Source organism: Falco rusticolus, chromosome 13 (genome assembly GCF_015220075.1).
Source record: "Falco rusticolus isolate bFalRus1 chromosome 13, bFalRus1.pri, whole genome shotgun sequence".
NCBI classification, from domain to species: domain Eukaryota; kingdom Metazoa; phylum Chordata; class Aves; order Falconiformes; family Falconidae; genus Falco; species Falco rusticolus.
The window spans coordinates 21,367,288-21,379,766 of NC_051199.1; the positions used below are offsets into that span (position 1 = coordinate 21,367,288).

General features: G+C 38.6%; 1 protein-coding gene across 9 annotated transcripts in view; it reads right to left on the reverse strand.

The window, feature by feature from the left end:
- FXR1 (FMR1 autosomal homolog 1) overlaps positions 1 to 12,479 on the reverse strand; it is a 57,573-nt gene that overhangs the window by 31,495 nt on the left and 13,599 nt on the right. For all 9 annotated transcript variants that reach the window (XR_005107148.1, XR_005107147.1, XR_005107146.1 and 6 more), the window contains exons 3-8: positions 9,297 to 9,390; positions 7,951 to 8,022; positions 5,587 to 5,735; positions 5,028 to 5,121; positions 4,017 to 4,133; positions 3,747 to 3,917 (exon numbers count right to left, since the gene is read on the reverse strand). Coding sequence is in view for 5 of the 9 variants with exons in the window: in XM_037406195.1 (XP_037262092.1) it covers positions 3,747 to 3,917; positions 4,017 to 4,133; positions 5,028 to 5,121; positions 5,587 to 5,735; positions 7,951 to 8,022; positions 9,297 to 9,390 (697 nt within the window). In the remaining 4 variants the exon portion in view is untranslated. The remainder of the gene's footprint in view (positions 1 to 3,746; positions 3,918 to 4,016; positions 4,134 to 5,027; positions 5,122 to 5,586; positions 5,736 to 7,950; positions 8,023 to 9,296; positions 9,391 to 12,479) is intronic.

Here is a 12,479-nt window from a genome sequence, read left to right on the forward strand (position 1 = left end):
GAACAACATCGGTCACAGAACCTTTCTTGTAACAGATCCGTTTTTGCGTGCAAGTCTTAATACAAAGTACTGTTTGCCAATACACATTAAACCTCAACAAATAAACACTACCAAAGTATCAAAAGTAACTACTCCAGGTGTGCGCATGCTGACAAGGCTTGCCCACCACACAACTCTCATCTTCAGGACAGTGACTTGCTGCAGAAAGGCTGGGAGGCTACATCCAGAGCACAGTGCAGCAGAACTTGGCAGTGCTCAAGGCAACGGGGGAGTCAAAGGAGTAACAGCACTGCAGGAAGGTGTAGGAGCCTACAGACACAGCACACCAAGCCTGTGTAGAACTGGCTACAAGTAGGAAGCTTTCAGTTTTTCTCTACAACGATTTTTCTACTTCTGTTTCTCTCCTGTCTTATGCCTGACAGGAAACTATGCCTGAATAACTAACACCTTCAGATAAGCCCTCTCCTGCAACTACACGCAAAATTACACTAGTGCAACCTGAACTCTACAGCCCATGCTAAATTGGCGTACTGCACTAAGGAATCTGTCCTAATTGTGTCACCTCTTCATTACAAATAAATTACAGCCAAGGCACTCTCCTTCGAGGATGCTGATTTCTGGCCGCAGCTCATCTACAACGTTTTCCAAGACGGGTCAGCGTCACTGGTTAGTGGGGACAACTCCTACAAATACTCTCTTACAGCTTTATCATTTAATGACAGAAATTAACTGACAGTTAATTGAGGCTATACAGATGCTGAAACAAGAAACAAAGCTTCAAATTAGCAACAGCAGAAGTGGAGAATTAAGGAATGACTATCAGCATCTAGTCAGTAATGACAGCTTTTGAGCATAGTCTCCATTTTACATGAACACCTCAGCCCTTCCATCTGTCACTTTTTAGGCAACACTTGAAATAAGGGTACCACCAGCTCCTGCATCTTTCAACCATATCAGGGAAGCCCTAGGAGAACAAAAAATTTATAAACCTCCACTTCTGGCAGAGGTCAAAATGATAGCCAGAGAACCATGGGCAAACTGGATTTCAAGATAATGAAGCAATCCATTCAGCATGGAAAACAGATGACCAGGAAGTTGTTGCAGGGAGCAGAGGTTATGCAAAGCAACTGCTAAAATGATACAAATGCCAACACACGTTAGCAATTTTTCACCTTCAGTGAACGCTACAAATATGACAACTACAGAGTTCAAAATGCCCCGTGCTAGAGGTATGTTTTATCAATTCTTTCCCAAGTAAATATGAAGGAATAGTGACCACTTTCACAGAAATGGAGCCAGGATGAAAAAAATAAGCAACTGCCAGGAACTGGAGCTCTCCAGTGCACCCGTAGGCATATCAACACTTTGCCACAAGCACTCAGAACCTTTACGCAAGTACAACCTGTATGACTCATTCACACCTCAACATGAGAGAGCACACAAAGCTGATCTGGACAATATATTCTCAGTTCCTCACAGTCAATAAGTCCGAAGAGGAAAAAAAAAATATTTCACTCTTTCTCTAGAAGCGTGCACATGAATTAAAGACCTTAAAGGATTCCAGTTACCAGTTACTATCTAACTGTGAATTTCCCATCCATACTCTGGTTACTTCACACAGTACGCCATACAATCAAAACACATCTATGTTACAACAGTCTTTCAGAGAAATCTTAAATGCAGGATCATTTTCCAAATTCAGCACTCACTGTACCTACCACTTTTGCAGCAGGAGAGTTCTAAATGAGTGTGAAACAAGACTGTATAGCTGCAGATTTTAGGGAAAATGTTTTGTACCAGTCACTAACATAGATCTAGTAGCTACACACTCTGGGAGTGCACTCCTATCACAAATGGTGGATCTGTCTCAGGAGTCTCACACCAGTTTCGGAGACAAGGTTTCAAAAGCCTCTCCGAAGTCCTGGTAGCTCTTTTGGACCTTCCCAAATAGAAAAAACAAAACCACCTGTGGGAATCATTTGAAAAGCCTTATCGCCATGCAGAAAAAGACAAAACCCTCCCAGGTCATAGCAGGGAACATGCTTCTGCCATTGTGATACAAGTTGGGTTTTTTTTTCCCCACAAAAATAAAACTCTTATTAGCTCAGTTTCATTTGACTAGAAGACTAATCAAAGTTCCAAGGGGAAAAATAGTTTTCTTGTTTTCTCCAAAGAGAAAACAAGTAACAGTCTCCTGAAAAAGCCTGGATAGATAGGATCTTGCTGTCCTTCTATCCAAAACTTCCCAATACTCTTAAATTTTAATCTCCCTGTTCCTTCCCTCAAAGATTCTGGCCCTGAGCAACACTGAACTTTCAATTTTACGCAAAACATTAGGTACAGGAGACCCTCAAACCCTGATACAATGCCAAGGACACTGGATCACTACTCCCACACATCTCAGCCCATGCACCCAGCCATTAGGCCCAAGCTGCTTGCCAGCTGCAGCTTAAAAGAGGCAGAAAGAGCATACAAGTATACCCAGATGATGAAGCCGTTGTCATGTGAAGTATTTAGGTTGCCTGGTTTCTTTAGAAGCAGCTATCTCTTCTAGGAAGGACAAGGCTGGATCTGTCTAACGGTGTTTTTATTTAGGGGGCATCTGGTATTTATAATCGTTGCTGTGCACTACTGTAAGAGGCTGGTGACAGTCATAACCTTTCCACAAGTTTCAGCATCACATCATTCACATTAAAGAGACTGAAACTGGAATACACCAGACATTCTACTGCGTTCAAACTTGGCTGATTCTTCTTCATGAACTGTGTGATATGATTTACTGGTAGTACTAGGATCAAAACAATCTGTTGCCACCTTGAAACCCTAGTAGTGTTTAAGGTTTCCCAAAAAAAGGTCACAAAAATTCAGAGATACTGAAGAATACAGAAATTTGTCTTCCTCTCAGCAGTATCAACTTCCTCTGACCACTGGATCATAACCAGGTTCTACTCCTGCATGCATGGAGCATAATTAAGAGACCTCAAAATTCCCGAAACAGTAGACAATCAAGGATTTCTAAGTGTCAGACACTCGGGTGTTAGTGGCATCTGTAGAGCTGGTAACACGTGATAAAAAACCTCAAGAAATGTCCTGCCAGGGCCTTACTGACAGTGGCGACTTTGTCGCTACTCTTCTGCCTCCTGAATGGATGCTCGTTTTGGTGCAAAGACCAGCTACACTTCAAGGCACTTGGAAGGTTTAAAGCACATCAGGTCAGAGTCACACAAATGGAATTAACTTGGAGCAAGCCAGTATCGTTTTGCCAAAGCCAGCATTACACTGCTGAAATAAGATGAGAAGCAGCAGACAGAGACTTCAACAGATTTGGCTGAGTCAGAGCAGCAGACACTACACAAGAAACTACATATGAATTGGAAAGGGGGGAGAAGAACCAACAAAACCAGCATATACAGTCTGAAGGAATAAAAAAATCCGTATCTGTGATCAAGCAAAATAGCAGCAAAAAAATACTTCTCTCAGGTTGACCAAAACACACTGTGCAGTTACAGAATTCGCACACCAGCACATGGAGAATTAGGACAGAACACATCTTATGGAAGACACCATCACAATAAAGTCTCATACTCCAAATACATGTAAAATAAACTGCTACAGTGTGAACATGCATACAGACACTCAGACAACTACTCAGCTATTTCCAGTTCTTAATTCTGGGTATAGCTCTTGCCACTCTAAAAGCAGATACAGAGTGAAATGCTCATCGTCCATACAAAGCTTCCCCTTACCTCTCCATAGATTCTGAAAGTACCAGTATCCTCCTCAAGTTCAATGGCGGTAACTCCTGGAACCTTTCTGGCTTGTTGTATGTTACTGCCATGTGTTCCTATAGCAAGTCCCATTAAATCTTCTCTGACTACAAATTCCTCATGAAATGCTGCAGCAAGCTGTTTTGTGCACTGAAGAAGAAACCAAGTAAGAATCATACATACGCACTCAATGGCACGTACAGTTATGTACTCAGTTTCAAGCAACAAGAATGACAAGCTATGGCTTACTTCTAAGTGTTTTGTAGCTTCTTCGTTTCTTGACATAAGCATAAGTTTGGTGCGAATGCTGCGCAAATGCATGTCACTCAGAATGTTCACTCTCTTCACTGTTGCTTCGCTGGCAGACTGCAGAAGTGAAGGAATATGAAGTTTTGTTTTTTAAGCAAATTCACATTTGAAGGATAAATCGACAACTTAAACTAAATCATAAACATGATCTGAAATTTCTAGAACTTACATGGACATTATTCTTCCTCAAAATAAAGCATAAGAAGTTCAGCACCACTTCTGCAAAGCACCAACTTTCTGTTCTCACTCACAGCATGTTTTCTGCTAAAGGTTTTGCTGCTGGATATACACCATTAACTCTTTCCCCTTGATGTTCCCCAGAAAAATTGAGTATCATTCTACCATATACATACTTGTCACTCACAAAATGGCAGAGCTAAGGACATAAGCAAGGAAAATACAATTCTGTATAAAGTGACGTTCAAGTGGGTAGTATCAAGTAAACAGAACTGTGAAGAGAAACTAATGCTGGAAAAAAGTCTAAGGAATAAAAGGAAACAGTCACAGAAGAATCTAAGTGAACAATTCCTTAATGGCTCTGCTGAACTAGTGCAGTTCTTCATGTGGAAACCCAGCTGTACGTCAAAGTGCAGTTTAATACAGTGCAGGGGAAAATCTACTATCCAGAGCACAGTAAGCTAGAGTTAGCTTTACGCAATCTGCACAAAGCAGTGAAACGGTACTCGGTTGTAGATGACAAAAATCACAGAAATGACGAGACTGAAAGCTGCTCCTAAATTTAGGCTATATGTAGTGCAATACTTGTAGCCCCTCCAAAAGGCCTACACCCAAAGATTACATTTAAACACATCTACTTTGAACAAATCTCCCATAATTTCCATAGCTTGAGAAGTTAAACCACTTTCCATACAAATACACAGCTGGTTATATACTTCCCATAAATAATATATTGAAAATTCCTGCAACATCTACATAGAAATAATTACTTACCAGTATTATTAGTTGAGCAGTCTCAGCATGATAAAAAATTCGACATGCTCCCACAGCTTTTTTGAAATCTTTATGTGCATTTTCATTAGCACACCTAAGGAAACAAAATTACTTATTTCAACAAGCTGCATCAAAACAGAACATGTCATATCATGATCAGAACCAAGAATGTTTCAGTAGTTTATGGTGATGACTATTCAGAAACTGAAAATTTCCCATTCTCCATAATGTGTTTCCAGAGCTTATTTCTCTGTGGACCGTATGCCAGCATGGTTACTTGGCAGGTCTCAGTACCAGAAGCCCACTGTGAGTGCATCACCTGTACAAGCCTAAAGACAGACCTCAAGCTCCCATCTCAGAACTCCCTTTCTATCCCCACCCCACAAGCAGGTGTCCCTGTCAGCAGTTTCTAAACCAGCTACTGCAGCCACAGGCCACCCTTAAAAGTTCTTCATGGACCTGTAAATTGGCCTCTAAAATTTAATTGAGTCTTGTCCCGTCCAATTCCCCCCTGCCCAAATACAGTAAATGCCTAATTAAAGCGTGTAGAGCTACTCACGCTTCTCTCAGATCTTCAGGAACATCCACTGTGCACTTGAAAAAGGTGTTCTTTTTGACAGTTTTATTTTGATTCACAGGTCGCAGTCGTTCATAAGTGACAATTTCATTGTAAGTGGCATCACAAGCAGCATATTCAATGACATAAAACTATGGAAGAATTTTTTGGATTTTTTTAAATTACTTCAGTAAGGAACAACAAAGACATAGTAACATTACCAGCATCACCAAGAAAGTATGAAATACGAACAGACTAAAACATAAATCTGAGTTGATGTAATGCTACAACTCTACACAAACAAACTTTGACATATCTCAGTACCCATCTGATACCTGAGTGGTCAGAGTACCGTAATTTCAGTCCCCCACAAAAAGCATCTTTGACAAGATTTTTCTCATGCCCATCTCTCTTCAAATACCTACTTCAGGCCAGTTCAACTTCCAAATTTCAAAACTTTTACTGGAGCTCTAATGCTAAAAAATATACCATAGAGAAGCAAACATAACTCATTCCTCATTCATCACAGAAATATCTGCTTTGCAACAGTCTAAAAAAAAAAAAAAAGCAGAACTACTGATTCAAGAGCAAACCACCTGTGAATCATGTAGAGATCAAAAGGAAAATAAAAATTCAATAATCAATCTTTTTGATACACACTATCCCCAGTTTCGGAAGGCAAGAGAACTAAGAAGATTTAACAGCTACCAATAATCTCCTACACTTCTACCCAACACTTGCAAGTCTAAAGAAGCTTGCATGCACAAACTCTCCAAAGATTGGCTTTGTGTTGGGGATTCAGCCTTCTCCTATCCTCCCTTCCGTCTGTATGCAATTAGGAATGCAGCAGCACTTTCTCCTCTTCCTCCCTCAAAACTGGTATCTGTTTTGTCAACACCCGCCAGTTATCAAGTATCAGGAAACAGTAAATCACTAAGGTTGTGACATACTTTTCCACATGCTATGTTCCAAGTTCAGGTTTTATGTTTGGCTTAGGGATCACCCTAATCATATAAAGCTGCTTTGAAACATATCACAAAACCATTTAAGTAATAGTAACGTAAAATAAATACTAAACAGACAACTAAATTTACGAGAACTACCACTACTTACTTTAAAAAATTAACTCCTATAATTAAAGCTATTTCTGGTTATCAGAACAATCACAAAGCTGACTATCACTAGACACAGGCGTTGTTTGTGAATTTCACATTTACTTTAAGGAAACAATTTGCATATAGAACCGTGTTACAGACTGTACAAAGAAGCCAAAAACTGAACTGTGGAGGTTTCCTCTTGGGGGGACAATTCTGTAAAATAACTAGTTTGACAATGCTCTATGAAGACACCAGATATCTGATGATTTTAAAATTTAATTTAATTTAATTCTGAATTTAAATTCAGAATTAGGAATTTTTTAATGACTTTTTGAAATCAGCAGCATAGCAAGGTAGCTGATAATAAAATTCCAAATTTCTGTAACATGTAAGAGAAGCAGATTAGCCCCAAATGACAAACTATCATTTAAATCAGTTTGTCTTCTTTTCTGCCGTTTTCTTAACAAGCTGTTCATCCACAAGGATCAAGACACAAAATCTTCCTCTGGTAACTGTCTGCCACCACCTTGCCCTTAACACAACTCGGTATCAGTTACTCTTTGTTGACAGTTTTTAAACTGTATCAGAAATCGGACAATTTTTTTCTCAACCCAGTTTCCTTCAGTTCTAGGAATCTAATACTGTAGAATCAAAACACAGGACCTTTCCTACTACAAAATTAAATGTTCTTGCTGTCATTTCACAAAATAAAGCTTTAATGAGACTGCATCAGACACTGCCATAACTCTCTATATACTTAAGTGTCTGAATCTACAAGTTACTTTGCAGCTGCAACTCTTAACAGTGAACGGTAAAATACAGACTTGATAGATGTAAAAGCAAACCAACCAGCATCTCTCCACTACACTCAGTAGAAATATGTACACAAAGGAAAATCTAGAGCAACACACATCGATAGCTACAGCATGCTTGATTTATGGAGTCTGAACAAACTATAACACAAGTGAAGCATACCACTTAATTTTTACCACCAAGTTCAATTAACAAAGTAGGTTTGTTAGAAGTCCTGTTCTTGCGCATGCACACAGTCCTCCAAGCAATTAACTACTAATAATGGAACTGACTGGCTCAGCTATAAAAACACAACCCTCAGCTGTGTCATACAGCATGGGTCATTCCAAAGCCACCTCAACTTACTCTGTTTTTGTATTTGTAGTACTTTATTCATAGTTCTTCCATCACAAAGACCTTTCATCTTTACTGTATTTAACCTAACAGCAAGAAGTCAGTAGGTTTTAAAATAATTTACCTCTCCTTTCATCATTCGAACTTTTGCCAGCCACCAGCCACAAGGTTCTTGGTCATTGGCTCTAGAATAAACCTGAAAATCAAAGTAGAAAGAAACACTGAGAGCACACAGAGACATAATTCACTTGCCTGCATGTATAATGAAGAATAAACATCCCAACTTTTCTAATTTTCACTAGAATGGAACACATTCTACACAAAAATTATTACTGTATAAAGTATCTAGGTATGTGCTTCTTGCACAGATTTTTATTGTTCTGCACTACAAGGACCGTGAACAGATTTCCTTTACATATATTACTGACAATTCAACAGAAGTTTCTGAAGGAAGATAAAACCTTGGTTCAATGCTTATTTGGGGCAAATCCTCACTAAATTCAAACGCTGTCTTCACACTGGAAGTTCACACAGAATTAACTCCACAATTTAGATTTTTGTTTTGTCCTTGGCTTACTTTATATACCTGGGACTACTGAAATAACCAAGTCATCATATGACTAAATATTCCATATTTAACAAACGCTATCAAGTTAATGCAAGATCAGATATAGAACAGAACACTCCTGAACTTTCACTTTCCTCATCTTCTGTAAGTTTCTTTTACTCCTTATACACTTCTGACAGGCCAAAGTCATTTGCATGCAGACTAAATAGGAAATTTTGCAACAACAAGGAGGCAGAAAATAATCCTTTACATTTAACCTCTTAAGCAAGCCAATAAATAGCATGCATTTCAAATAAGAACAACCTAGAAAAATCCAGCACCTTATACTACATTGTTTCTTATATTATTAACCCAAAACTACAAATGTATTCAAAAGAAACTCATAATTTTTGGTTTTAAGGACAAGTAGCATAAAAAGCAGAAGTTAAACTAATTACTAAATTTCTAAATATGCTACAATGAGCTGGGAACAGAACATGCGTATTTTAATTTCCAGGTTTAATAAATAATTCTTAATTAACACTGTTTCTCTGTAAAACCATAGAATTCACACAATTCCCTACCAGATTATACCAGGTATTTCACCTGGGTTAAAACTTGTTTTTTGAAGAGCTTTATTACCTCTTCACATCAAAACATTTCTAACAGTTACATTCCAGATCCAAAATTAAAATTACCTAGTTTTGTTTTTAATTCTGAAACATTCTCAAGCTATTCTGAATTTTAGATTTTGAGAAAGTTCCATTGGTAGTTCTGTGAAAAAACTGAAATTAAAGTTTCACTGAAAGCCTAATAAATCCATTATTAGAGACAGGCTCTATTTTAAATCTTCACTTCGGTATTGTACCTCAAATCATGACCACCACCTTGAACAGACAATCAGTTTGTTAGCATAAACTCACCTCCACTTCATCTCCTTCACCAATTTCTTTCTTGATATCAGGGGGTGGTGGTAATCTGACTTCATTAAAGGGTACCTGGCGCTCCGGTTGCCAACTGAAAGTTGAAAAGACATCCCACATTATTTCGAGAATTTTCCTGTTGTTTTCTTACTAAACTCACTCTTCCCATATAATCAAGTCTGTTTCTTCATTGCTAGAAACCAAACCTTATAAGCAAAGGAAGAAAATAATCCTGTCAAGACAAAAACAGTATCTGGGAAGATACTTAATAATAAACCAATTTTTAAATTAACTGAAAAATTGTAACATAACTGGGTTCACTAAATGGCTTTCACGAAACCCAGTGAAAATACTATTAAGATGATGTACTTATATCTCTACTGCTCAAGTCATAAAGCTTTCATATAGATGTAAACTTATCGTTGCACTTCAACATGGGGTTCATCCATTTCTTCACCTCATACTTAACATTTCAACTGCCTACCATCAATGTTTGAAGTATTCCAGGAAGATCTGACTCTGGTTGTTCACAAAACTTCACATTCCTACCCACAAACTTGTTAACGCTCCCAACTAAGTGTCGGGCAAACAGATTCAGTAAAAACACACCTTTATATCTGTCTATCAATTATTACTAGGCACACGAAATTAAAATTTTACCTTCTTGTATAGAACAGCTACTTATCTTACTGCAGCTGGCTCTACAAAGCATTTCACTTACAGAAATGTATTTTACAAGGACTACTGGAGCAACTCACATCCTCTGCATTCTCCTGAAATTCCTCTTCCTTCTACTCTGTGAATGCCACAGAACAACACTGGCTGTTCCTCACTCTTTTAATCAGAAACCCACTCGAAGTCTCTACACAGCTTGAAATACAGGGAAAAAAACATCCCTCAAAAAACTTACCAACTTGGAACACCTAAGAGAGTTTGACAATATCTGTCAAATCATTCCTATGCCCATCTTAAAGTTCACATCAGGTACAGACAGGATCCAGAACTAACTTGTACCAGTAAGGATTACTTCAAGTGGGTTTTTTTCCTCCTCACTTTCATGCAGAGCAGGCTAAATTAGCAGAACAAGTCTCAGTGTTAATTAAGAGCAAAAGGCACTTCTTTAACTTTCTGCAAGATGGGTACATTCCTATGTTTTCTCTGAAAAGACAGTTTACGCTGAAGTACCTCACTTAATAAAGATGTCAGGTATCCATACACAGTTTTGCTCCAGCCATTATTATACACATTATTTTTCTTTTAACTATAGTGGAACTTTGAGAAACAAGGAAAGACCCATGAAGATTATGGATAGCTTTCGTTGAAATTGGAAGGTATTTTGGCCATAAGACATTATTTAAATCTCATTTGATTTCTGAGAAACAGTGAAAGAGGTTGACAAAAATCAATTGCAATTCAATTGCCCTGGCTGCAGCTATAATTGCCACTAAACTCAGGGTTTGGGTTTTTCCTTCCCATCCCCACCTTTGTAAAGTTACTGTTCTCATAGACGCAAAGGCAAACAGCATCTGAAGACAAAATGCGTTCCTAAATTATAAGGTATATAAAACCTCAGTTCAGAAAGTGTGAGCGTAATAATGACTACTGAACAATGGCAGCAAAACCACTGCAAACTCAAATGAGCTGCCTGAAGTTCCCTATTCAACTGCACCTTGTAGATAAAGAATCTAGCAAACAGGAGCTTACAGAAAGTTATAAACAGCCCATAATGACATGCTATGACTGAAGAGACCTTGTACCTTCAATAAAATCTGCTTGAAGTTGCAGCAGGTTATTTTTGGTTCCATCTCCAATCACCTAAAGGAACCTCATCCCCCAGAAATGGATGGGCCAATAATGAATTACCTAGTCAGCTGCAAGATGTTTTGTGTTTTTTTTAATAACAGTGGGAAAGGGCACAGAAAGCTCAGTTCTCAGAATAGGAGTTGTCAAAGTTTTAATGGCAAAAAGTCAAGAACTGGAGCATCTCACTGATGAAATACAAAACAAGATGTTTTAAGAAATGACTCGTGACTGGCTACAAATTACCTGCCAAGAGGATCTGGCAGAACTGACAGCTAACAGTCAGAAGGATTATCCCAAATATCTGGCACAAATTACAAAAAAGGGAGGTGCTTGCTTCTTCCAACAGAGAAGTCTGTCTTTCAATGTGGCTGCTTCAAACTCCAATGAGCCTCATGACATTGCACCTCAAGATCTCATTTTCTATCTTACACAGTAAGACTTTTCCAGTTCCTGAAGCTTCTGTGTTCACTCTCTGCCTCCTCACCTCCAAAAAAAAAAGATTCTTTTAAAAGAATCAAGGATTATCTGCCCAGAGACTAATTATTGCTGTGGCCACAAAATTATCATTAGCAGTCTGCGCTAGGCCACTAACTTCGGGAACCTTACGATAGCTGTTAACAATCGCAGAAAATGCAAACTGACAATTCAGACTGCCTTTAGCAGAGTAGATGCGTTTACTTCACTAGCACTGATCACTATCACAACAAAATGATGCATTCAGGACAGGACACCCTTGCTGACTTCAGTTCTACTAAAGCCCTTATGCATTTAACTCAGTAAAAAGGGTAATAGTTTGTCAGATCTACATCACAGAATAATGTGACTAAAACTGTATACTCACTTCCTGATCAGGCCTATATTTAGTCAGCAAAACATTCTACATACGTTGTAGCCTATCTTTTTTGGAACGTGGCCGCTGCCACCAGACTTTCTGCAAAACAAATGGATGACATGGACACTGAACACCAGAAACGTGTTTGCCAGCAATTAAGACTCCAGCTGTGAACCATAGGCGCTTCCTTTAGCTTACCTGGTTTCTGATGTGAAAGTATACGTTTTGAAGGCAAAGAGCCTCCTACCTTAAAGAAAAGGTATGCACATTGAATACGGAACTAAAGATTTGTCACAGACCATGGACAGGATGAAGGACCCAATTTGTTCTTTCTATTTGAGTTCTGGGATGGGGGTATGAAAACCCAGAAGACAGTAACAACTTCCATAAACACCCCAGTAACTGTTAGTACAAATTATATTTGCCACCTGACATTCTAACTACTCTTCATAAAAGGGCTAGAAAACACAGGTTAGAAAGAAATCAAGACTGGACTTTGCAGGGTAAACCCTAGAATTACTTCTTCCCCACTCCCTCCAGATTTACTT